This window comes from Chiloscyllium punctatum, chromosome 46 (genome assembly GCF_047496795.1).
Source record: "Chiloscyllium punctatum isolate Juve2018m chromosome 46, sChiPun1.3, whole genome shotgun sequence".
Lineage (NCBI taxonomy): Eukaryota > Metazoa > Chordata > Chondrichthyes > Orectolobiformes > Hemiscylliidae > Chiloscyllium > Chiloscyllium punctatum.
The window spans coordinates 41,907,563-41,935,553 of record NC_092784.1 but is presented as its reverse complement, the minus strand read 5'-3'; the positions used below and the strand labels follow the sequence as shown (position 1 = coordinate 41,935,553).

The following is a 27,991-nucleotide window of genomic DNA, read 5'->3' as shown; positions in this document are numbered from 1 at the left end:
TTTCTTCACATGCATCAATGTTAGTAACTTCAATGACCACCTACGAATGCATTCCATTTTATAACCAGCAATCAAAAAGCTTTCTCTAGACCTCCTGATTGGATTTATCACTGTCCTTGTTATATTTATCCCAGCACCACCTCACCTCCCCCATCCAGGTTCCTGGCTTGCTGACTTGTGGAAACATTTTTTTTCTACCACCTGGCCTCCACTCTTGCTTGAAGACTATCATCAGGTCAGCCCCTCTCTCCACAATTCCACAAACATACCTGATAATTAAAGTCTCTCAGCTATGGTATCATTCCAGTCAGACTTTCTCTCCAATATTTTATAATATGGTGATCACCAGTGTATTCTAACTAAGTTTAACACATCTTGAATATCACACAAAAAAAGAGGCATGTTGGGCTTATACTTTTCATCCCACACTCATTGGGACAGATGTGTGAACTTTTGTATTTGCTCACAGAACATAGGCATGTACTGCCCAAAGGGCAGTTATGAGTCATCCCCGTTGCTGTGAGTCAGGAATCACATGTAGGCCAGACCATGTAAGAAAGCAGATTTACTTCCATTAATAATGAGATGGTTTTTTTAAAGAAAATCATTAGACTCATAATGGCAGATTTTTATTGAATTCAAATTCCACCATATACCATGGTGAGATTAGCACCCAGATCTCCAGGGTGTTACCAACATCTTTGGATGAGCAGTCGAGTGATAGTACCAATAGGCCATTGCCTCCCATGCCTAATGTCAAATGATCGCAACTTGTACCACAGGAGAAAGGGGAGGGTGTGCCAATTGGTTAACAAGTTGCCTTTAGTTGAAGCTTTACCATGGTGATCACCTCAGCAGTGCCAAATTGCCAGCCAATCACCAACCCTTTTCTTCCACAGTATAAATTGCTGCGTGAAACTGAATAAAGAATCGTGCACCTTGTGTCTTTCACTGTGTCTCACATCTGCACACATACAACATGGGTTCAAAGTTTGTGAGAAGATTTGTAGCTCGGGTGCTCGTTGTTGTGGTTCTGTTGGCCGAGCTGGGAATTTGTGTTGCTGATGTTTCGTCCCCTGTCTAGGTGACATCCTCAGTGCTTGGGAGCCTCCTGTGAAGCGCTTCTGTGATCTTTCCTCCGGCATTTGTAGTGGTTTGAATCTGCCGCTTCCAGTTGTCAGTTCCAGCTGTCCGCTGCAGTGGTCGGCATATTGGGTCGGTATATATGTGCTTATAAGCACGTCGACCTGGACCCAATATACCGACCACTGCAGCAGACAGCTGGAACTGACAACCGGAAGCGGCAGATTCAAGCCATGACAAATGCCGGAGGAAAGATCACAGAAGCGCTTCACAGGAGGCTCCCAAGCACTGAGGATGTCACCTAGACAGGGCACGAAACGTCTGCAACACAAATTCCCAGCTCGACAAACAGAACCACAACAACAACATGGGTGCTGGGGAAAACAATAAGCACTACCGCAGTTAGGTGGTGGGTATGGGGGTTTAAAAAATATATAAATTGCTGCGATCATTTAAAATTTAGAGTTCTTGCATTCGGTCCTGATGAGTGTGAGATGGAAAGCTTTGCCAACATGTCTGTCTTGTCAGCAAAAATTAACATACTTTTTTTTTCAATTCAGTTGACAAATGAGCCCTAATGCTTGGTTTGTTTTTCTTGTGGTTCTGTTAACCTGTGTCACGACATTTAGCGATTTAAAAATCGCTAGGTATCTGTAGCTGCAGATCCCTTGACTCCATTACACCATTTAGACTTTTACTTTCCAAGGAATGTATGACCCCCTTTTAACGTAGAACCTAATCTCATATTGCAAGGGTTTGTACATTGAAATTAATTTGCAAATTATACATCCATTTTGCAAGTTTGTTCGTGTCTTCCAGTTAATCTGCCTCTGTTACCATATTACAGAATCTGTCCTTCAGCCCATCTTGGTGTCTGTGATGCCATCACTCAGATCACTCAGTCACACTGTTACTCCATAACCCTGGAGTATGCTCTCTCTGCCCTCCCCCCCCAAAGTTCCATTGACTCAGTTTATGTTCTTCCTGCTGCTGAAGTTTACAGTTGAGTGTAGGTGTCAGAATTTAAATAGTCATTCCAAAGGTTCAAGCTGGGAGGGAGACTGCTGCCATGGTACGAAATGGTTGGCACCTTTTGCTGTCCCCTACATCTCGTCATCCCCACAATCATGTACCTGATCTGGAATTATCAGAGGCCAATCCAGGATAGGAGACTTCTTCATTGATCTTGTCTCCCTGTTAATCCAGGACACTGAAACCATTTGGAGCACCTAAGTCAATTCAATGTTTTGAGTTCGGTACGACTTTTTCAGCCGAAGAAGGGTCGCTCGACTCGAAATGTTAACTCGCTTTCTCTCTCTCCACAGATGCTGCCAGACCTGCTGAGTTTCTCCAGTGTACTCTGTGTCTGTTTCAGATTTCCAGATTTGCAGTAGTTTTGCTTTAATGAGAATACTTAACAGTTATCAGATAAAGTGGACATCGAACCACCCTGTATCTTGGCATGGCATCACATGCCAGAGGATATTGCACCTCGGGTTGTGGTCTAAGATGGTTGATGTTGAACTGATCACCAGGAAAGACTCAAGATTTCCCAACCATTGGTTTTTAATAGCAAGATGGGTGAACTGACGAGACAATGTTAACCGGTTAAGAAACCACCTTAGTTCTCCCCTTTTTACACTAGTCCCTGCAGTTACCATCAAATGCCCTGTGTGTTTATCACATGCTGGACTCTTCAGGGGTGAGGGGGTATGGTGGAGATTTGGCATGGGACATGGTGCCAGTAATTTCAGACAACAGGTTGGTTCTGAAGGCTGGACTCAGAACCCGAGTTGGCACTGACCTTGTTGTCACACGGAAACACCATTAGCAAACACCCAGGCAGTGAAAGCAATCGATGTATTTCACAAACTCTCACGAGTGAACAATGGTCAGAATACCAGCTCATGACTGGATTGCAAGAATTAGTTCATAGCAGACTGGGTCTGTCCATGAATGAAATACCGAATCATGCCCAACTGTTTGATATGATGTGACGCATTTTTTTGTGTGTGTAAATGTGAGCCTTATTAGGAATAAAAGTGATCAGTCTGTGTCTCTATCCTACTTGCTCCGTAGTATTCGTCTGCCCCGGGACATTGCGGAAAGTCTTCGAGCCAACCAATGTCTTTGAGTCAGAGCATGAGGCAGGCGCCTGGTGCAAGGATCCTCTTCAGGCCGGTGACCGCATTTACTACATGCCGTGGATCCCATACCGCACCGACACACTGACCGAGTACGGGTCGTGGGGGGACTACACGGCGGGGCGGCCCACTACCTCATACCGCCTGCCACACCGAGTGGACGGCACCGGCTTTGTGGTGTACGATGGCGCCGTCTTCTACAATAAGGAACGGACGCGGAATGTGGTCAAGTTCGACCTGCGCACTCGCATCAAGAGCGGCGAGGCCATTATCGGCGGTGCCAACTACCACGACACTTCACCCTACCGCTGGGGGGGCAAGACCGACATTGACCTGGCTGTGGACGAGAATGGTTTGTGGGCCATTTATGCCACTGAGCAGAACAATGGCAAGTTGGTAGTGAGCCAGCTCAACCCCTACACACTACGCTTCGAGGGCACCTGGGAGACGGTGTACGACAAGCGGTCAGCCTCTAATGCCTTCATGGTCTGTGGAGTCCTCTATGCCGTGCGTTCGGTGTCCAAGGAAGATGACAGTGAGGTCATCGGTAACACCATCGACTTTGCATTCAACACCAATCTCAACCGGGAGGAGCCGGTCTCCATCGCCTTCCCCAACCCCTACCAGTACGTCTCCTCTGTGGACTACAACCCCCGGGATAACCAGCTCTATGTCTGGAACAACCACTTCGTACTGAGGTACTCACTGGAGTTCGGACCCCCTGACCCAACCACAGGTAAGAGCCGTTCCGTCATCTTCCAACTTTGTCACCTCTTGGGAGTGTAAGTCTGCATTGAGCAAGGCAACTTGGAAAGCTTGGACTCTATAACATAAGCTGATACTTTGCAATGGGTGTGCTACAGATTTACATTTCAACATTTACCCCAAATTATTTCCCTTTTCTTCAATCCAGTAATATTGCAAATTTACGGAAGTCTTTTTTGTTGTTTTATTCAGTTGCAGGGTGTTGGTATTGCTGGTTGGGCCCAGCATTTATTGCCCGTCCCTAGTCACCCCTTGAGAAGGTGGTGGTGAGCTGCCTTCTTGAACCGCTGCAGTCCACACGTTGTAGGTAGACCCAGATTGCCATCAAGGCGGGAATTCCAGGATTTTGACCCAATGACAATAAAGGAATGGCAATACATTTCCAAGTCAGGATGGTGAGTGGCTTGGAGGGGGATTTGCAGGGGTAGTGTTCCCATGCATCTTGTCCTTCTAGATGGCATTGATTATATTCGAGATGAGAGTAGTGCTGAAAAAGCACAGCAGGTCAGGCAGCATCTGAGGAGCAGGAAAATTAACATTTCGGGCAGGAGCCCTTCACCAGAAATTCCTAATGAAGGACTCCTGCCCGAAACATCGATTTTCCTGCTCCTCGGATGCTGCCTGACCTGCTGTGCTTTTCCAGCACCACTCTAATCTTGACTGTAATCTCCAGCATCTGCAGTCCTCACTTTCGCCCCGGCATTGGTTATATGTTTAGGAGGTGCTATTGAATGAACTTTGTAGAGTGGTGGTGGAGGGAGTAAAGTTTTGTGAATGTGGAGCCAATTAAATGGGTTGCTTTGTTTAGAAGGTGTTGAACTTTGTGAGTGTTGTTGGAGCAGCACTTATCCAGACACACTGCTGACATGTGCCTTGTTATGCAGTGAGTCATGTTTCTGCCTCTGAACCAGAAGCTCTATGTTTGACTCAACTTCATGACTTGGTGGAGGACGGTATATTTATTATACGTCAATACAGAATGGGTATTAATTTCTAAATCCTTCCAAGGTCACAACACATACTCTTCACTATATGTGATTTGCTATCTGCTCCTTTGTTTACCTGCAAGTTTGGCCCCAGACCCAGGTAGAGAAATAAGTAAGTTCTTATCCATTGAAAGTCTGACCTCCTATCCCCGGTGGATAACAAGGAGTTAGCATACACCTTTCAATTCATACTGAGGAGAGATCATTTATCTGGTCCCTGTGTGAGAGAAAATTTATTAAATAGTTCAGTGGACTTTGCAGAATTTAAAAAGGACAGAGATTTGTTGGTGGAGTGGGCAGATAGATGGCTCATGGAGTTCGGTGTGGAGAACAGTGAGTTCATGCATCTTGGGACAAAGAACACAGACAAACAATAGAAAATAAGGGCTACAATTCTATAGGAAGAGATCATTGAAGGTGGCAGGACAAGTGGAGAGAGCAGTTGATAAATCCATATTAATAGGAGCAAGGGAGCAAGGAGGAGGAGCTTAACCTGTATAAGAGACTTGTTACACACCTCAGCTGGGTTTATGTACAGTTCTAGGCACCAGCTTATGGGTAGGATGGAAATGCATTGGAGAGATTGCAGAAATGATTTACAAAAATGATTCCAGGAATTAACTGTTACAGTTATGAGGATAGACTGGAGAAGTTGTGACTGTTTTTTTCTTGAACAGAGAAGGCTAAGAGGATAGAGGTTAATATAATCATGAGGGACCAGATAGAATAGATAGAGAGAAACTGTTCCTACTTGTGAAAGGACTAAAATGTGAGGCCATAGATTTAAAGTAATTTGCAAAAAACAAGCAAGAAGTTTTCTCACTCCATGAGTACTTTTAGAATGGAATGCATTGCCTGGAAATGTGGCAAGTTCAATTGAGGGATTCAACAGGGCATTGTTTATACAATGAAATCCAGTTTATAAAGTAGGGGAAAAGGCAGGTGAATGGCCTGCCATAATGCTCATTCAGCCAGCAGGTACAGATGCAAATGCCCAAATGACCCCATTCTGTGTTACAATGGCTGTCTGATTCTGAAGTGTTAAGAGCAGGAGAGATTCATGGTCAACCATTTGACAGCTTCTTCCATTATTATCCATCATTCCAGAGTACATCACAAAAGTGTATGTTGTCACAGCATCTCGGATTTCTTGGGGGTATGAATAACTTCACAGATGCTGGTATCCTAATACCCAAGCCACCCTTTATTTATATGTGGAGAGTCCTTGAACAGAACCTCTGACACTTATGTTTACATCTGTCAGCCAGGACTCCCTGAAGGACCAGGCTAACAGCCCCAATCAGGGAACTCATATTCAATGAGGGCCACCTAACAGGCCTCACTACAATCACTACATTCCTACCCCTCTCAGTCTGAGGATATAGGCCAGTTTTTCTTCCTGTACATCCCTCCTGGGGCGGTTTAGCACCAGGTCAGATTCCTCCAACTCTGCCTCTGATACAGTAATGCACAGTAGTTCGTCTCTTGCACCTGGAGCTTCTCAGAAGAAATTCATTCTCCTCTTCAAGTGGCAAAGGTATCTGTCATGTCCACTCCAGATTCTGAGCTATTTTCAACACTTGACGAAGAGGAAGAGCCCACAGGTTCCAGAACAGTCAGAAAGGCAGTCGAGGAGCCAGGGACATTTTGCTCCCACACCATTTACGAGTTTGCAGCATTCATGTGGTCCACGTGCTTGTTCAGAATAGTCAGACCCATCTGAACTGTATATGTCGACCTTACGTCGACCATGCCTCTTAGCTATGCAGGGCCAGTCCTGTGGTTTCAGCACCAAACTTCATTCCCTGAAGTAAGTGGTCTCGCTTAGCAGAGTCTTGTGTCCTAATGCCATTTCACCCTTACCCAGGTCTAGGAAGATCAGATTTAACGTGGCGCAGGGTCTTCTCTCCAACTCTGCTGGAGATATCCTGGAGTTGCATGAGACATGGTCCTCTAATCAAATTGGAACCGGGACAGTTTGGTATCTAGTGAAGTTGTAGACTCTTTCTTTAAGCCTGCCTTCAAAGTTTGGACTGCTGTCTCTGCCAGATGATGGATGGTATGGAACTGTCCTTATATGGCGAATCCCATTTACCTTGAGGAAATACTCAAATTCCTTGCAGTAAACAATCTGTAACCAACACTTCCAGGAGTCCATGTATTATAAAAGATGCACTCAGTTTTTCTAACATCATCCCTGTGTTTGATCAATTAATTATATGCACATCCAGTCATTTTGAGTGAGCATCCACAATGTCTAAAACATTGAGCCCATGAAAGGACACGCATAGTCAACATGGAACTGAGTCCAGGGTTTACCTGGCCATTCCCACAAATACGGGAGAGCTGCTGTCAGTAATGTTTGTCCTTGTTGACACTCTGACACTGCCCCACCCATGCAGCTATGTCTGCATTCAATCCTGGCCAGCAGACATAACTTAGCACCAACATCATCATAGGAGAGGTCACTTATCGAAGTTTATAAAATAATGAGGGTATAGGTAGACTTAATGTTAATGAGGGATTTCAAGACTAGGAGGTACATTATTAAGGTGAGAAGGGAGAGATTTAAAAAAGACATGAGGGGCAAATATTTTACACAGAGGGTGGTTCGCGTGTGGAATGAACTTGCTGAGGAAGTCATGGATGTGCGTATAAGTACCATATTTAAAAGATATTTGGATAAGTACATGAATAGGAAAGGTTTGGAGGGATATGGGCCAGGAGCAGGAAGGTGGGACTAATTTAATTTGGGATTATGTTTGTCATAGACTGGTTGGACCAAAGGGTGTGCTTCGTGTTGTATGACTGTGATTCTATCTTCATTTTGGAACCCCCGGATGACCCTGATGAAGTTCAGCCAGTATCTAGCAGTGACCTTTGCTTTGGACAATCATCCTTGCTGCCTATAATAATATGCTGTTATCTAGTGTGATTTGGTCTCTCTGAGTCCAAAAAGGTTTCAGTTCTGGTTGTGATGGCCCTTTGGGTCCCCCATCACCACCGGCTGTTTCTGTTTTGCCACTGATCCCTGAGGCACACCACAAGCCACTAATTGCCAACAAGAACAACATTAATTTGTCCCCACTCTTTGCTTTCTGTTAGTTAACGAACCTTCTATCCATGCTCATACATTCCCTGTAACGCCATGCCCTTTATCTCATGCGGTAGTGTTTTGTGTGATACCTTGTCAAATGCCTTCTGGAAATCTAGACACACCACGTCCACTCATTCCCCATTATTCACTGTGCTTGTAATGTTCTCAAAGAATTCCAGAAAATTTGTTAAACATGACCTGCTTTTCATGAACCCATGCTGTGTCTGCCCGATGGGACAAGTTCTATCCAAATGTGTCACTATTTCTTTCTTGATTATAGATTCAAGCATTTTCCCCACTACAGAAGTTAAGCCAATGGGCCTATAGTTACCCACCTTTTGTCTACCTTCTTTCTTAAATAGTGGCATCACATTCGCCATTTTGCCTTCTGCCGGAACTGCCCCAGAGTCCACCGAATTTTGGTAAATTAGCACAAGTGCATCTGCTATTTTCCCTGCCACCTCTTTTAGAACTCTGAGATACATTCAGTCAGGTCAGGAGTCTTGTCTACCTTTAGCCCCATTAAATTGCCCAACACTACCTCTTAGTTTCTAGGTCCTCATGTGCCATAGGTTCCTTGTCATCAATTATTGGCATGTTATTTGTGTGATCCACTACAAAGACTGATATAAAATACCTGTTCAATGCCTCAGCTATTTCATCATTTCCCATTATTAAATCCTGCTTCTCATCCTCTAAGGGACCAGTGTCTACTTTCGCCACTCTTTCGTTTCAGATATTTGTAGAAACTTCTATATATTTTTATATTCTGAGCTAGTTTCCATCTTACCATTTTTATACATTTTTTTTTCCTGGCTTTCTGTTGACCTTTAAAAACTTTCCAGTCCTCTTGATTTTTACTAATTTTTGTCTCTTTGTTGCATTTGCTTTCAATCAGTGAAAAATCACTTTGAAAGTCTTCACAGTTCCTCAATTGTCCCACCATAAAGTGTTTGCTCCCAGTCTACCTTAGCCAACTCCTCCCTCATCCCATTGTAGTCTTCTTTGTTTAAGCGCAGGACTCCAATATTAGATTTTACCTTCTCACACTTCATCTGTATTTTAAATTCAACCATACTGTGATTGCTCCTTCCAAGAAGATCCCTAACTATGAGATCATCAATTATTCCTGTCTCATTACACAGGATCAGATCTTGGATAGCGTGCTCCCTCATGGATTCCATTACATACTGCTCGAGGAAACTATCACAAATACATTTTATGAACTCCTCAAGGCTGTCTTGACTGACTTGGTTTAACCAATCAATATGTGGATTAAAATCCCCCATGATAATCACTATACCATTTCTACATGCATCACTTATTTCTTTGTTTATTGACCCAATGTCTTTTGCGCTGAAAAAAAATAACACATTCGTTCCACATACTGGGCCCAGTCCTTGACAGCAGATTGAATGAGTCAAATTTCCCAAATAGTGGCATGATGCCAGCCCAACTCAGAAACAATTGTTGCAAGCAAATTTCTTCAAGAGTGTGCTTTTGTCTCGTCGCCACTGAATTAGCTCCACAGAGGCTAGTATCTGTCACCAAGTCACCCTTTATTTGCACATGGAGCGTCCTTGACATTGATTGAACTCTCTCAGAGCCAGTCTCAGAATGAACAGAACCTCTGACACTCCTGTTTATATCTATCAGCTAGGGCTCCCTGATTGGACCAGATTAACAGCCCCAATCGGGGAACTCACATTCTATGAAGTTCTCCTAGCTGACCTTGTTACAATCACTATAAGATGGGACAGGTTTCTCAGTTGATTAGATTTCTCTAGTCAATCAGATTAATCTAAATAGCACACAGCTCAATCCCCATTCCAACTGGAGTGGATTCATGATCCACCACCTTGCCTAAACCATGGAGGTGATCTCAGGGCAATGGGCCAAACCTGCCTTCTTGCTGAATACAGAAGAAAATTCCAAAGACTGCAGCAGTTCAAGGAGGTGGCTCACTACCACCGTCCCAAGAGCAATTAGGGATGGGCAATAAATTCAGGTCTAGCCAGCAACACCTACACCCTGTGAACATATATAAATACTGTCTAAAGAGGACCAATTTCCTTTTGTGAAGGGCATCATTGAACCAAACAGATCATATAATTTGAACTCAAATTATGGGTCTCCAATTCCAAACTGGTTTCAGATATATGAAATTAGACATGAGTACTTTCCAGATAATGGCATTGCACATGTCTTACCTCCCTCCTACCATCAATTTAGTACCCCAGCAATCTCTCTTTAAATGGCTGTCAGCCTTTTTCCTTTCATTGGTATCAAATGGTTTCAACTTGCATTTGTTGGTTTGAGACCATTGTGTGTCGAGCATACTGGCTTCCTGTTGTGTATTTAGTAATGTGAACAGTTTAGTAGAATCTTCCTAAAGCCTGTCTTTCCCTTTTTTGTTCAGCGATGTTACTATACACTTCTGGAGCAGGATGGGCTTGAACCCAGACCTTCAAGTCCAGAGATAGAGCCACTACCACTGCACCATAAGAGCCGTAAAATATACTCTCAGATATCTTTTAATCAACCTGTTCAGAAATATTATGACATACCTTCGGAGCAGTGGTACTTAAGCCTGGTTCTCCTAGCTCAGAGTAGAGACACTATCACTGCGCCGCAAAAGCTGCTATGAAGCATGCTCTAAATGCTTGTTTTTGCCCAGCACAGACATGATGAGCTGCAGGGCCTTTTCTTGCGCTGTAGGCCTCTATGGCCATGGGAGTAGGTGGGACTTGAAGCCAAGCCTGCTGGTAGGGACACTTCGACTACACCATCTAAGTACTTAAGTAAACAATTCACTTCATCTGTTCACTTCAACAATATAATTAATGTGTCATTAACAGTCAGGCTTCTGGTTTAATAGTTCAGTTACTGTACCTGCAGAGGTGTTGTAGTGATATCAGTCAGGTTTTACTGTATCTATAGTGAAATAATGGGGTGTTGTTGTGCGTGCTGTGAAGTAACACTTACACATTGCAGACTGAATCCGCACATTGTTATTACACCCTGAACAGTGCACCAGCAGAGCATTACATACATCCAAAATGAGAACTGGAGCTCTGGTCTGCTTATGCATGGATCAGTCAGCTCACCCGAAACCTCTGCCCCTTTTATAGAATCCCTACAGTGTGGAAACAGGCCCTTTGGCCCAACCAGTCCACACCGACTCTCTGAAGTGTAACCCACCCAGACCCATTTCCCTCTTAACTAATGCATCTAACACTATGAGCAATTTAGCATGGCCAATTCACCTGACCTGCACATCTTTGGATTGTGGGACAAAATTGGAGCGCGCAGAGGAAACCCATGCAGACACGACGAGAATGTGCAAACTCCACACAGACTGAATTGGAGTATTTGGAGCTTGAGCAGAAGAACAGAGGGGGAGAAGGTGATGTAGCAGTGATGCTGAGCAATCCAAAGACCCGAGTGAATGTTTGCGTGACGTGGGTCCAAAATCCACCCTATGCCAAATGGTGAAATGTAATTTCAATGAATACATCTGGAACTGAAAGCTATGGTGACCATGAAACTATTACTGATTGTTGTAAAAAACCCATCTGGTTCACTCATGCCATTTAGGGGAGGAAACTGCTGTCCTTACCTGGTCTGGCCGACATGTAACTCCAGACCCACTGTAATGGGTATCATTCTTAATTGCTCTCTGAATGGTTTCATGAATCACACAATTCAAGGAGAAATTAGGGATGGGCAGTAAATGCCAGTCTTGCCAGTGATACAACAAAGAATTTTTTTTAAAACACCATCGGGAATCTATGACTGAACTTGTTCATTCGGCCTATTCCTGACCCTCTGTTGCCTTAATACTGGATAGGAATCACATGCTTCACCCTGACTCTGCACACATCTCCCACTACCTAGAAGCGATAAGGGGGCCCAAATCTAAACCAGTCTGTGGAGCCGCTGTACTCTCACCTCCAGGTTTGATGGGTTCAGTACAGATTCATGAGCCCATAATGCAGGCTGATACACTGAGGATGTGCCACACAGTCAGAGAAGCTGTCATTCAAATGAGCAAGTCCTTACCTGCTCTGTCAGATGGATGTGAAAGATCCGATCACAATTGCAACAGAACTGCAGACTCACTGCAAGATGGTCAGGACAGCAGAAAGTGAATTAGGTCGACAATAACGACTTAATCATTATATGGCACCTTTACCACAATGAAATGGCCACAGATGTTTCACAGGAAACCAAACCATATAAGGAGTTATTGGCTCGGATGCACCTGGTTAGAGAAGTTTTTAGAATTGCCTTAAAGGGGGAAAGCATGGTAGACAAGGAGGAGTGGGAAGGGAGAACTCAAGACTATAAAGCAGGGCAATTAAAATCAGTTATTTTTCAGAGGCCAGAATTGGAGCAGTGCAGAGATCACAGTGATTTGTGGGGCTGGGGGGGGGGGGGTTACAGAGAGAGTGAAGGGTGTAGAGGCTGGAGGAGGTTACAGAGAGAGGGAAGGGTGTAGAGGCTGGAGGACGTTACAGAAACAGGGAAGGGTGTAGGGACCACAGGAGATTACAGAGAGAGGAGGAGTGTAGATGCTGGAGGACATTACAGAGATATGGAGGGGTTTGGAGGCTGAAGGAGGTTACAGAGATAGGGAGGGGTATTGGTACTGCAGGAGGTGACAGAGACAGGGACGGGTGTAGAGGCTGGAGGAGGTACAGAGATAGGGAAGGATGTGGGTAATGCAGGAGGTTACAGAGATTGGGGAGGGTATAGGGACTGCATGCGGTGACAAAGACAGGGAGGGGTATAGAGGCTGGAGGAGGTTACAGAGATAGGGAGGGGTGTAGGGGCTGGAGGAGGTTACAGAGATAGGGAAGGGTGTAGGGGCTGGAGGAGGTCACAGAGATAGGGAGGAGTGTAGGAACTGGAGGAGGTTACAGAAACAGGGAAGTGTGTAGGGGCTGGAGGGGAATACGGAGATAGGGTGGAGTGTAGGGTGTGCAGGAGGGTACAGAGGTAGGATGTAGGGTCTGGAGGAGGTTACAGAGATAAGGAGGGATATAGGAGGTTACAGAAATAAGGAGGATTGTAGGGGTTGGAGGAGGTTACAGATAGGGAGGAGTGCAGGAGGTTACAGAGATAGGGAGGGATGTATGGGCTGGAGGAGGTTACAGAGACAGGGAGGGATGCAGGGTCTGCAGGAGGGTACAGAGGTAGAGAGGGGTGTAGGAGCTGGAGGAGGTTACAGAGATAGGGAGGGATGTAGGGTCTGGAGGAGGTTACAGAGATATGGAGGGATGTAGGGTCTAGAGGAGGTTACAGAGATAAGGAGGAGTGTAGGAACTGGAGGAGGTTACAGAAACAGGGAAGTGTGTAGGGGCTGGAGGGGAATACGGAGATAGAGTGGGGTGTAGGGGCTGGAGGAGGATACAAAGATAGGAAATGGTATAGGGTCTGGGGAGGGTTACAGTGAAATGGGAGGGATGTAGGTCTGGAGGAGGTTACAGAGATAGAGAGGGGTAGAGGGAGGAGGATACAGAGTTAGGGAGGGATGCAGGGTCTGCATGAAGTTACAGAGACAAAGGAGTGTAGGGGCTGGAGGAGGTTACATAAAGACAGAGGGTTGCAGAGTCTTGAGAACATTACAGACACAGGGGTGTAGGAGCTGGAGGAGGTTACAGAGATAGAGACGGGTGTAGAGGATGGAGGAGGTTATAGAGATCGGAAGGGGTGTATGGTCGGGAAGTAGATACAGAGATACAGCAGAATATAGGGGCTAGAGGTGGTTACAAAGATAGGAAGACAATGTAGGATTTTGAAAGTGAGGGTGGGCTCTTTGGTGTTGAGATTTCAGCACTGACAGCCAGTGAGGATTAGTGAACACAGCAGTTGTAGGGAGATGGGGCCTATTGTGAGTTAAGGCGACAGTATTCTCGATGACCTCCAGTTTAGAGTGGAGGAGAATTAGCATTGGATTGGTCAAGCTTAGTGGTAATGATAAAACACAGACGAGGATAAAACACAGCAATAGATTTGTGCACCTTATCTCGTCAAATGCTAATGTGAGCTCACTGCAAAGCTCTAAGCCAACATTGATCTGAAGTGCAGAGAAAGCAAGCTACATGAGCCCAGAATCAAAGAGTGGAAGCTGGCTTTGAGATAGTTGAGCAGCAGGGGGAATGGGAAGGTAATCCTATTCTCCAGCAGCCACGATTGATATGATATAGATTTGGCTGGCCGCAATGTGACTGACGTTTGGAAAGGTCAGCTCATACAACGAACAATAAGAAACTCAAATATATTTCCCAAGGTCCAGCTGCATTGTGAAGGAGGCAAAGGCTTAAAAAAAATGGATTATCCACAGAGCAATCAAACATCATTCACGCAGCCATTCTGCTAAGTACCACCTGCTCATTGCCAGAAACTTAAATAACTCTGAAACTGATATTTTATCATCCATTTGCTCTTGAGATATGAATTTGTTGCCATTCCTAGACAATGTAAAAGTAATGCGACGGATTCCTGAATTTAAGCTTTGTAAATGGTGGAGAAGCTCTGAAGGTTCTGCAAGTCTTTGGAAACAGCTATGCAGACGTGACAGTTTGTTCACTTTAAGAATCCGCAATCTGTCATAAAAGTCTGTCTCAGCCTTGAATATACTTAATGATCCAACCTCAACAACCCTCTGCAGTAAAACACTCCACAGATTCACTATTCTCTAAGTAAAGAAATTCCTCCATATCTCTGTCTTAAATTGGTGACCCCTTATTTTGAGATGATGCACTCTGGTCCTATACTTATCCACAAGGGGAAGCAATTTTTCTGTATCTATCCTGTCAAGTTTTTTATGAATCCTGTATGTTTCAATAAGGTCACCTCACATTCTTTCAAACTCCAATGAGAATAGGCCCAACCTACTCAACCTGTGTTCATAAAATAGTCCCTCAGAACATTCTCTGGATTTCTTTCAATGCCAGCATATCTTTCCTTAGATAAGGGCCCAAAACTGTTCACAGTATTCCAACTGAGGTCTGACGAACACCTTGTGTAGTTCTGTCAAACTTCCCCAGTATTATACTTCATTCTATTTGCCTTTCCTATTAACCACTGAACTTGGATGCTAGCATTTGATTATTCTTGAACTTTTGGGTGGCACGGTGGCATAGCGGTTAGCACTGCTGTCTCACAGCACCAGAGACCCAGGTTCAATTCCTGCCTCAGGCGACTGACTGTGTGGAGTTTGCTCATTCTCCCCGTGTCTGCGTGGGTTTCCTCCGGGTGCCCCAGTTTCCTCCCACAGTCCAAAAATGTGCAGGTTAGGTGAATTGGCCATGCTAAATTGCCTGTAGGGTTAGGGCAGGGGTAAATGTAGGAGAATGGGTCTGGGTGGGTTGGGCTTCGGCAGGTCGGTGTGGACTGGTTGGGCCGAAGGACCTGTTTCCACACTGTTAGTAATCTAATCTAATCTAAATGGTGGACTGGTGCTGACAAGGCTGGGCTTGGTCTTGTTTCTAATGCCTAATTCAATGCATTGTCCTGTTCTTACATTCCAGTACTTCAGCAGGATTTCATTAGCTCCAAAGTACTTTCATACTACAGGAACAGAATGAGGCCTTTTGGCCTATCATATCTGAACTGGGTCTCCATAGGAGTAAAATATCTGATGCCACTCCCATGCCCTCTTCCCAAAACCCTGCACATTCTTTCTTTTCAGATAATGATCCAAATCACTCTTGAACCTTGTTTGAACCTGCCTATTCTCAAGCAGTATGCTTCAGATCCCAATCATTCACTCTGTAAAGACATTTCTCCTGACATGGCTGATGTTCCCTTTCTTGGGGATGTCCTGAGTTTGCAAATGACACTCAATAGGCATCTCATTTCCAGTTTCTCCTGCTTCTGGACACTCATTCCACCTATCCACTGTTTGGACCTTTAAATGGTCCCCACAGAGCGATGGAGGTCAAAGCCAGCCCAACAGCAAGTAGGTTATGCAGTGATCAGATAGTCTGTGATGCCTGTGACTGAGGGCTCCATTCCTGTCACTCCCAGTGTTTGCCATCTCCCTTGAACAGATACCTTTCTGTTGCCTTCCTGCACACTCCATAGACACGCTCATGAACCTTTCCCTTCATTAGACACTAGGTGCTCAGTAATATTGGCTAGGCCACATCTATTGCCCCACGTCTGGTGGCCTTGATTCTCTCTGATCCTCCTCCAATCCTTGCTCATGTCAAGAATGTACGAAATAGGGCCAGGAGCAGGCCATTCGGCCCCTTGAACTTGTTCCAACATTCAGTAAGATCTTTTCTGATCTGATTGTAGCCTCCTGAACACCTTCCTCCTCAATTAACCTTCAATTCTCCATCAGCTACAAAAGTTACCCACATTCCATACGCTTCCCAATTAAATTCCTTTGTGGATGGTAATTCAAAGGTCCCTCAACTCCAGGAATTGGACCCAGCAATGGGGCCCATGTTCAAGTTTCATTGTATTCTTTTATGGGTTGTGGGCCTTTCTGGAAAGACTGGCCTTTGTTGCACATCCCCATAATCTGAAGTGAACAGTTTACTGGGCCATCTCAGCTTCAAGAGACAACTACATTACTGCAGGTCCAGAGTCACATAGATGCTAGCCTGAGTGAGGATGGCAGATTCCCTTTCCAAAGGGTTATTAGTGATTTAGATTACCTCTAATGAAATTTAGTGGTCACCATTATGAAGTCTAGTTTTTAATTTCAGATTTATTAATTTAAACTCGACCAACTGCTGTGGTAGGATTTGGTCCCATATCAACAGCATTAGCCTGTACCACCGTGACAAATCCAATGATGACACCACTGTTCTGTTGCAGCTCTCTATCCGTATTACTTTAAGAAACATGGTCATGTTATCTTTACTGCATCATAGTATGTGACCTGAGGGTCCAAAGGTCTCAGATTTCATCCAATCGCAGATCACTTCAAGCATAACACTCGGATAGCCTCAAGACACTGAAGCAGAAGTAGGCCATTCAGTCCATCGAGTGAACTCTGCCATTCAATGAGGCTATAGCTGATTTGATCATCTCAATTCCATCTCCTACCTTCTCCCTTTAACCTTTGGGTCCCTTCCTGCTTAAAAATCTGTCTATCTCAGCTTTGAATGTATGTAATGACACACTCCTAATAGCGTGACTATGATAGGCATCCTAACAATCATGTGGCAATCGAGAAATAGATTTGTAGCCACTTCATTGTCTCTACAGAAATAATCGGGTATTTATAATAGGAGAGGTGAGAGCCACATGGAACTATTACTAGTCCAAAGATGTGCAAACTAGGTGGATTGTCCATGTTAAATTGTCCATAGTGTTCAGGGTTGGGTAGGCTAGCCATGAGAAATGCAGGGTTACACGGATAAGGTGGGGGAGGGGTCTGGTTGGGATGATCTTCAGAGGGTCGGTATAGACTTATTGGCCTAATTGGCCTATTTCCACACTGTAGGGATTCTATTCTATTCTATTCTGTTCTACACGATCAGTACAGAGACCCTGGTAATGTTCTGGGGAGCCAGTTTTGAATCATGGCAGATGATGAAACCTGAATTCAATTCCAAAAAATCTGGAATTAAAAGGCTAATTCTGACCATGGAACCATTGTTGGTTGTCAGAAAAATCCATCGGATTCATTAATATCCTTTAGGAAAAATGCAGGTAGGATCAAGGAAAACCAGAAAGCTTTCTATAGATATATCAGGAATAAAAGAATGATAAGAGAAAGGTGAGGGCCAATCAAGGATAGTAGTGGGAAGTTGCGTGTGAAGTCCAAGGAGATTGGGGAAGCAGTAAATGAATATTTTTCATTAGTATTCACACTGGAAACAGACAAGGTTGTCAAGGAGAATACTGAGATACAGGCTTTTAGACTAGACCAGCTTGAGGTTCACAAGGAGGAGGTGTTAGCAATTCTGGAAAGTGTGAAAATAGATAAGTTCCTTGGGCCAGATGGGATTTATCCCAGGATTCTCTGGGAAGCTGGGGAGGAGATTGCAGAGCCTTTAGCTTTGATCTTTATGTTGTCATTGTCTACAGGAATAGTGCCAGAAGACTTGAAGATAGCAAATGTTGTCCCCTTGTTCAAGAAGGAGAGTAGAGACAACCCTGGTAATTATAGACCAGTGAGCTTTACTTCGGTTGTGGGTAAACTGTTGGAAAGGGTTATAAGAGATAGAATTTATAATCATCTAGTGAGGAGTTGATTAGGGATAGTCAACACAATTTTGTGAAGGGTAGGTCGTGCCTCACAAACCTTATTGAGTTATTTGAAAAGGTGACCAAACAGGTGGAGGAAGATAAAGTGGTTGATGTGGTGTATATAGATTTCAATAAAGTGTTTGATAAGGTTTCCCACGGTAGACACAAAACACGAAGGCATGGGATTGAGGGTGATTTAGCGGTTTGGATAACAAATTGGCTAAATGAAAGAAGACACAGGATGGTGGTTGATGGAAAATGTTCTTCTTGGAGTTCAATTATTAGTAGTGTACTGCAAGGATCTCTTTTGGGTCCACTGCTGTTGTCATTTTGCATAGAAGGATGGGTTAGTAAATTTGCACATGACACTAAGGTCGGTAGAGTTGTGTATAGTGCTGAAACTTGTTGCAGGTTACAGAGGGGCATAGATAAGCAGCAGAAAGGTGGCAAATGGAGTTTAATGCAGAAAAGTGTGAGGTGATTCACTTTGAAAGGAGCAGCTGGAATAAAGGTAAGATTCTTGGTAGTATAAATGAGCGAAGAGATCTTGGTGTGCATGTACATAGATCCCTGAAAGTTGCTACCCAGGTTGATAGGATTGTTAAGAAGGCATTGTTAAGAACTAACTGTGTTAGTTTTTATTGGTAGAGGGATTGAGTTTCATATCCACGAGGTCATGCTGCAGCTGTACAAAACTCTGGTGCAGCCGCACTTGGAGTATTGCGTGCAGTTCTGGTCACTGCATGACAGGAAGGATGTGGAAGCTTTGGAAAGGGTTCAGAAGAGATTTACTAGGATGTTGCCTGGTATGGAGGGAAGGTCTTATGAGGAAAGGCTGAGGGACTTGAGGGTGGTTTTTGTTAGAGAGAAGAAGGTTGAGAGGTGACTGAATTGAGACATATATGATAATCAGAGGGTTAGCTCGGGTGGACAGTGGAACCTTTTTCCTCAGATGGTGATGGCTAGCATGAGGGGTCATAGCTTTAAATTGAGGCGTGATAGACATAGGACAGAGGTCAGAGGTAGTTTTTTTTTACTCAGGGAGTAGTAGGGACATGGAATGCACTGCCTGCAACAGAAGTAGACTCGCCAACTTTAAGGTGTTAAAATATTCATTGGATGGATGGATGGGCTTCAGATTGGTTTCACAGGTCAGTGCAACATCGAGGGCTGAAGGGCCTGTACTGCGCTGTAATGATCTATGAAAGGAAATTGCTGTCCTAACTTGGTCTGGCCTAAATGTGACTCCAAACCCACAGCAATGTGGTTGACTCTCAACTGTCATCTGGGCCATTAGGGACAGGCAATGAATGGTGGCCAGAGCAGCAATGCCCTCATCCCATGAATGAACAAAGAAAGACCAACCCCAATATTAAGGGTGGATTTTTTTAAATGTACACAGGCGTAAAGGGAGCATATGTCAGATATATATAGCAAGGATCGAATGAATCCCTAGAGAAGTATAAAGGAAGTAAGACCATAAGACATAGGAGCAGAAATTAGGCCATTCAGCCCATCGAGTCTGCTCCGCCATTCAATCATGGCTGATGAGTTTCTCAACCCCATTCTCCCGCTTTCTCCCTGTAACCCTTGATTCCCTTGATACTCAAGAATTTCTCTATCTCAATCTTAAATATACTCAATGACCGGTCCTTTAGTGGTAATGAATTCCATATATTTATCACTCTCTGGCTGAAGAAGATTCTCCTTATCCACGTTCAAAAAGGTCTTTCCTTTACTCTAAGGCTGTGCCTTTGGATCTAATCTCTCCGATCAAAGGAAATATCTTCCCAACATCCACTCTGTCCAGGCCATTTAGTATTCAATTTGATCCATCGAGTACAGATCCAGAGTCCTCAACCGTTCCTCATATTTTAAGCTTTTCATTCCTGGGACTATTCTCATGAACTTCCTCTGAACACGCTCCAGGGCCGGTACATCCTTCCTGAAATATGGGACCTAAAACTGCACACAGTACACCAAATGTGGTCTGACCACAGCCTTATAGAACCTCAGAAGTACATCCCTGCTTTTATATTCAAGTCCTCTCAAAATAAATGCCTTCATTGCATTTGCCTTCCTAACTACTGACTCAACATGCAAGTTTACCTTGAGAGAATCCTGAACTAGAACTCCCAAGTCCCTTTGCACTTCAGACTTCTGAATTTTCTCCCTATTTAGAAAATAGTCCCGGCCTCTATTCTTCCAACCGAAGTGCATGACCTCATACTTTCCCATGTTGTACTCCATCTGCCACTTCTTTGCCCACTCTCCGAACCTGTCCAAATCCTTCTGCAACCTCCCGGCCTGCTCAATGTTACTTGACCCTCTACCCATCTTTGCAAACTCTGCAAAGTTAGCTAGAATGCCCTGTTGTGGTCCCAACATTTAGCCTTGCAGAACACTACTTGGCTGCCATCCTGAGACAGACCCTTTTATCCCCACTCTCTACCTTTTGACAGACAGCCAAGCTTATATCCATGCTAGCACCTTGCTCCTAACAATATGGACCCTTATCTTACTCAGTAGCCTCCTGTGCAGCACCTTGTTAAAGGCCTTCTTGAAGTCCGAGTAGATAACATTCACCGGCTCTCCTTCGTCTAACCTGCTCGTTTTTCCTCGAAGAATTCTAGCAGATTTTTCAGGCATGATCTTCCTTTGATGAAAGTGAGGACTGCAGATGCTGGAGATCAGAGCTGAAAATGTGTTGCTGGAAAAGTGCAGTAGGTCAGGCAGCATCCAAGGAGCAGGAGAATCGACGTTCGGGATTCCTGAAGAAGGGCTCATGCCTGAAACGTCGATTCTCCTGCTCCTTGGATGTTGCCTGACCTGCTGCGCTTTTCCAGCAACACATTTTCAGCTCCTTTTGATGAAGCCATGCTGACTTTGTCCTATTTTACCATACACTTCCAAGTATTCAGAAATCTCATCCCTCAGAATGGATTCTAGGATCTTAACCATCTCCAAGGTTAGGCTAATCAGTCTGTAATTTTCTGTATTTTGCCTGATTCCCTTTTTAAACAGGGGTGTCATGTTAGCAATTTTCCAGTCCTCCCTGATCCTAGCAATTCCTGAAAGATCACCACTAATACTCCCACTATCTCTTGAACTATCTCCCTTAGAACTCTAGGGTGTAATCTATCTCGTCCAGGTGATTTATCCACCTTCAGGCAATTCAGTTTTTCTAGCACCTTTTCCTTGGTGATGGCCATCATACTCAGCTCAGCCCCCTCACTCTTGAATTTTTAGGATATTTCTCATGTATTCCACTGTGAAGACTGACTTAAAGTAATTATTCAGTTCCTCAACCATTTCCTTGTTCCCCACTACTATCTCTCCAATGTCATTTTTCAGTGGCCCAATGTCCATTTTTGCCTCTCTTTTGCCCTTTATATATCTAAAGAAACTCTTACAGTCTTCCTTTATGTTACTGGCTAGCTCACGAGGAGATATTTAATTTTTTCACTCCTTATCTCTTTTTTGTTGCTCTCTGTTGGTTTTTGTAAGCTTCACAATTCCCTGGTTTCCTACCGTCCTTCGCCACATTATATGCTTTCTCTTTTGCTTTTATGCTGACCCTTACTTCCCTCATCAGCCATGGTCAGGCAGCATCCAAGGAGCAGGAGATTTTTCTTCAAGGAGAAAGTGAGGACTGCAGATGCTGGAGATCAGAGCTGAAAATATGTTGCTGGAAAAGCGCAGCAGGTCAGGCAGCATCCAAGGAGCAGGAGAATCGACATTTCAGGCATAAGCCCGATGTTTCCTGAAGAAGGTCTCATGCCCGAAACGTCGATTCTCCTGCTCCTTGGATGCTGCCTGACCTGCTGCACTTTTCCAGCAACACATTTTCAGCTCATCCTCCCTGTACCATGCTTCTTTTCTCTCAGGATGAATCTCTGCTGTGTCTCCTGAATTACTCACAGAAACTCCTGCCATTCCTGTTCCACTGTCTTTCCTGCTCGGCTCCTCCTCTCCCAATCAATTCTACCTAGCTCCTCCCTCATGTCTCTGTGGCTGCCTTTATTCAGCTGTAATACAATTGCATCTGATTCTACCTCCTCCCTTTCAAATTGCAGCGTAAATTTAATCATATTATGGTAACTGCCTCCTAAGGGTTCCTTCACCTTAAGTTCCCTTATCAAGTCTGCCTCACTGCACAAACTGAGTCCAGTATTGCCTGTTCCCTCGTGGGTTCCACCACAAGCTGATCCAAAAAGCCATCTCATAGACATTCAACAAATTCTGTTCCTTGGAAACCACTACCAACCTGATTTTCCCAGTCCACCTGCATATTGAAATCCCCCATGATCACTGTAACTTTGCCGTTCCTAAAAACATCTTTTCTATCTCCTGATGTATCTTGCACCCCAGCTCCTGACTATTGTTTGGAGGTCTGTAAAAACCTCCAACTATGGCTTTTTACCTTTGTGGTTCCTCAATTCTACCCAAACAGATTCTACGCCAACTGATCCTACTTCATTTCTTACTATTGATTTAATTTCATTTCTTTCTAATAAGGCAACCCTACCCCCTCTGCCCACCCATCTATCTTTTCAATAAAATGTATATCCATGAATATTCAGCTCCTACTCCTAATCCCCTTGCAGTCATGTTTCTGTGATGCCCACTACGTCATACCTGCCAATTTCGATCTAAACCATAAGTTCCTTATTCCTTATACTGCGTGCATTCAGATATAACACCTTCAGTCCTGTATTAACCATCCCTCTTTTCATTGTCATTCATTTGTCCAGTGTGCTTGAAGTTTGATTGCTAACCCTTTCCTTACACTTTGTTCTATTTGTGTCCTGATCAGATGTAACCTCGAATTCTGTGGGAAGCTGGTGAAATAGGAGTATACTTAAGAGGGAAACTAGGAGGGCAAAAAGGAAACATGAGATAGCTTTGGCAAATAGGGTTAAGGAGAATCCAAAGGGATTCTACAAATACATTCAGGACAAACGGGTAACTCGGGAGAGAATAGGGCCCCTAAAAGATCAGCAAGGCCACCTATGTGTGGAACTGCAGGAGATGGTGGAGGTACTAAACGAGTATTTTGCATCAGTGTTTACTGTGGAGTAGGATATGGAAGAAAACGAATGTGGGTAATGAAATAGCGACATCTTGAAAAATGTCTATGTTACCGACGAGGAGATGCTGAACAGCTTAAAATGTATAAAGGTGGATAAATCCCCGGGATTAGACTAGATTACCTACAGTATGGAAACAGGCCCTTTGGCCGAACAAGTCCACACCGACCCTCCGAAGAGCAACCCACCTAGACCCATTCCCCTACCCTATATTCACCCCTGACACTATGGGCAATTTAGCATGGCCAATTCACCTGACCTGCACATCTTTTGATTGTGGGAGGAAATCCACGCAGACACAGGGAGAACATGTAAACTCCACACAGACAGTCACCCAAGGCTGGAATTGAACCTGGGTCCCTGGCGCTGTGAGGCAGCAGTGCTAACCACTGAGCCACCGTGCCACCGTGACCAAGTGTAACTTTGAAGTCTATGGGAAGCTAGTGAAGTGTTTGCTGGGCCCCTTATTGAAATATTTGTATTATCAATAGTCACAGGTGAGGTGCTGGAAGACTAGAAGTTGACTAACGTGGTGCCACAATTTAAGAAAGGTGGTAAGGAAAAGCCAGGGAACTATAGACTGGTGAGCCTGACATCGGGAGTGAGTACGTTGTTGAAGGGAATCCTGAGGGACAGGATCTACATGTGTTTGGAATGATAAGGACTGATTAGGGATAGTCAACATGACTTTGTACATGGGAAATTGTGTTTCACTAACTTGATTGTGTTGTCTGAAAAAGTAACAAAGAGGATTGATGAGGGCAGAGCATTGGACATGATCTATATGGACTCCAGTAAGGCGTTCAACAATGTTCCTCATGGTAGACTGGTTAGCAAGGTTAGATCACATGGAATACAGGGAGAACTAGCCATTTGATTACAGAACTGGCTTGAAGATAGAAGGCAGCTGGTGGTGGAGAGTTGCTTTTCAGACTGGAGGGCTGTGACCAGAGGTGTGCCACAAGGTATTGGGTCCACTGCTTTTCGTCATTTATATAATGATTTAGATGTGAACATAGGAGGTACGATTAGTAAGTTTGCAGATGACACCAAAATTGGAGATGCAGTGGACAGCAAAGAAGGTACCTCAGTACAACAGGATCTTGGTCAGATGTGCCAATGGGCCAAGGAGTGGCAGATAGAGTTTAACTTAGATAAATGTGAGGTGCTGCAATTTGGACAGGCAAATCAGGGCAGGACTTACATATATAATGGTAAGGTCCTGGGGGGTGTTGCTGAACAAAGAGACCTTGGATTCACAGGTAGATAGGATAGTGAAGAAGGCATTATTGGTCAATGCATTGAGTATTAAAATTAGAATGTCATGTTACAGTTGTATAGGACATTGGTTAGGCCACGTTTTGATTACTGTGTGCAATTCCGGTCTCCCTGCTATCGGAAGGATGTTGTGAAACTTGAAAGGGTTCAGAAAAGATTTAAAAGGATGTTGCCAGTTTTGGAGGGTTTGAGCTATAAGGAGAGGCTGAATAGGCTGAGGCTATTTTCTTGGAGCATCGGAGACTGAGGGGGTAATCTTATAGATGTTTATAAAATCATGAGGGGCATGGATAGGGTGAATAGCCAAGGTCTTTTCCCCAGGGTAGGGGAAGCCAAAACAGACATAAGTTTAAGGTGAGAGGGGAAAGATTCAAGAGACCTGAGGAGCATTTTTTCACACAGAAGGTGGTGCGTTTATGGAATGAGCTCACAAGAAAGTGGTGGAGGTTAGTTCAACTACAACATTTAAAAGGCATCTGGATGTGTATGTGAATCGAAGGGCTTAGAGGGACATGGGCCAAATGCTGGCAATCGGAACTAGATTTATTTAGGATATCTGGTTTACATGGATGATTTGGACCGAAGGGTTTGTTTCTGTGCTGTACATTTCTATAACTCTATGAGAGTTTTTCATATCACATGTAGATAGTGCTACAAGGGATAGTGCAGTGCTGAACCTAATTCTGGGAAATGAAGACAAATAGGTGTCTGAGGTGACAGTCGGTGGGGGAGCATTTTAGAGATAGTGACTACAACACTGTGCACTTTAAATTAGTAATGGAAAAGGAGAAAGATGGCCTGCAGGAAAAGGCTTTGGATTGGGCGAAGGCAGATTTTATAAACCAAGGCAAGATCTGGCCAAAATATACTGGGAGAATCTATTTGAGGATAAATCTTCAGCAGAACAGTGGGAGGTGTTCAGAAAGGTATTGGGGAGAGTATAGGCCTAACTTGTTCCCTTTTAGATGAAATGTAGGAGCAACAAGTTCAGAGAATCATAGATGTTGACAAATAATCAGGACTGGATAAAAAGAGAGGTGTACAAATACAAAGGGAGCAAATCATTCGAGGACCTAGAGCAGTATAGAAAGTTCACAAGAAAGCAATTAGGAGAGCAAAGAATCATAGAATCATAGAGTCCCTACAGTGTGGAAACAGGCCATTTGGCCCAACAAGTCCACACCAACCCTCCAAAGAGTAACCCATCATTCCCTTACCTTATTACTCTACATGTGAGCGGGCACGGTGGCACAGTGGTTAGCACTGCTGCCTCACAGCGCCAGAGACCCAGGTTCAATTCCCACCTCAGGCGACTGACTGTGTGGAGTTTGCACGTTCTCCCTAGTGTTAGGTAAGGGGAAAATGTAGGGGTATGGGTGGGTTGCACTTCGGTGGGTCGGTGTCGACTTGTTGGGCAGAAGGGCCTGCTTCCACACTGTAATCTAATCTAATTTAATGTCCCCTGACTAATGCACCTAACCTACACATCCCTGAACACTATGGGCAATTTAGCAAGGCCAATTAACCTACCCTGCATATCTTTGGATGGTGGGAGGCACCCGGAGGACACCCACACAGACATGGGGAGAATGTGCAAATTCCACAGACAGTCGTCCAAGGCTAGAATTGAACTCGGGTCCCAGGCGCTGTGCTGCAGCAGTGCTAGCCACTGAGCCATGAAAAATGCTGGTGGGCAAGGTTAGGGAGAATTCCAAGATGCAAGTTTGCAATTTTGGAGAAGATTTGTAGCTCAGGTTGTGGATCAGGTTGTAAATTTACTCGCTGAGCTGGTAGATTTGTTCTCAGACATTTTGTCACCATGCTGGGTAACAGCATCAGTGAGCCTCTGGTGAAGCTTCACTAGAAGCTCACTGATATTATTACTGAACATGGTGACAAAACATCTGAGAACAAATCTACCAGCTCAGCAAGCAAATTTACAAACTGATATTCTGCAAGTATTTCAAGGGGCAGACAACAACCAAGGAAAAAGGAGGACCCATTAGGAACTAAGGGGGCAATCTGTGCAAAAGGAGCTGAAAGAAATTGGTAGAGTGTTAAATGAGCACTTCACATCTGTCTTTACTCTGGAGAAGGAGGCTACAAGTATAGGATTCGCAAAATTGGCTGAGGTCCTTGAGCAGATTGATGTATGAAGTGAGGAGGTATTGGAAGTTTTGGCTGGTGTGAAAGTGGAAATCCTCAGGTCTGGATGAGTTCTGCTGTGGAAGACAAGGAAGGAAATGATAGAGGCCCTAATACAAATTTTTAAATCGTCTATAGCCACAGGGAAGCTTGCAGAGGACAGCTAATTGGTTCAGCTTTACAAGGAGGGTGGTAGAGATAGATCAGCAATCTATAGATCAGTCAGTTTAACGTCAGTGATAGGGAAACTATTGGAGAAAGTAGTGAACGAGAAAATCAATCTCCATTTAGAGATGCAAGTTTTAATCAGGGATAATAAGCATTTGTCTAACAAATCCAGTGGAAATTTTCGAGGAGGTGGTCAACTGTTTGGATGAGGGTAGGGCAGCTGATGCAATTTATATGGATTTGAACAAAGTCTTTCACCAGGCCCAACATGGGAAACTAATAAAGAAGGTAAAAGCACATGGGATCCAGCTTGGCAAGTTGGATCCAGAATTGGCTTAGTGACAGGAACTAGGTGGTGGTAGAAGCCTGTTTGTGTAACTGGAGTCCAGTGTGCAATGGTGTATCACTGGGGTCAGCGCTGGATCGCTTATTGTTTTTAATATTCATAAATGATGTAGATGAGAATTTGAGGGGGTGGTGGGGGGGGGAGCGGAATGATATGTAAGTTCATGGTTGACCCAGAGCTTGGCCAAGTGGTTGACAGTCAGGAGGAAGGTCTTCAGTTACCAGCATATAAATGGATAGGTCAGATGGCCAGATCAGTGGCAGGTGGAATTTAACCTTCGTAAGTGTGAGGTGATACATTTTTGAAGAAGGAACAAGACAAGCGATTAGCAGGACAATAGGAAGCTCAAAGGAATCAAGGGCTCTTAAGGTGCTTGCCCATTGATCCCTGAAGGTGACAGGTTAATACGGTAGTTAAGAAGGCATATGGGGTGCTTGCCTTTATCAGTAGAGGTATAGATTATAAGAGAAGGGAGGTCATGTGGAGCTGCTAGAATTTTCATTGGTCTACAACTAGAGGACAGTGTGCAGTTCTGATCACCATACTACAGGAAAGATATGATTGCACTGGAGGGGGTACAGGGTAGATTCAACAGGGTGCCTGGGATGGAGCATTTCAGCGATGAAGAGAGGCTAGGTAAGAGACATGTTCTCCATGGCAACACCTCCGCC

The 27,991-nt window shown here is 44.3% G+C and overlaps 1 protein-coding gene across 19 annotated transcripts in view; it reads left to right on the top strand.

Annotated features, from left to right (window-relative positions):
* The window catches only part of LOC140467980 (adhesion G protein-coupled receptor L1-like), a 621,988-nt gene that overhangs the window by 480,126 nt on the left and 113,871 nt on the right, over window positions 1-27,991 (top strand). For all 19 annotated transcript variants that reach the window (XM_072564089.1, XM_072564084.1, XM_072564081.1 and 16 more), the window contains one exon: window positions 3,163-3,963. In XM_072564089.1, the coding sequence (XP_072420190.1) occupies window positions 3,163-3,963 (801 nt within the window). The remainder of the gene's footprint in view (window positions 1-3,162; window positions 3,964-27,991) is intronic.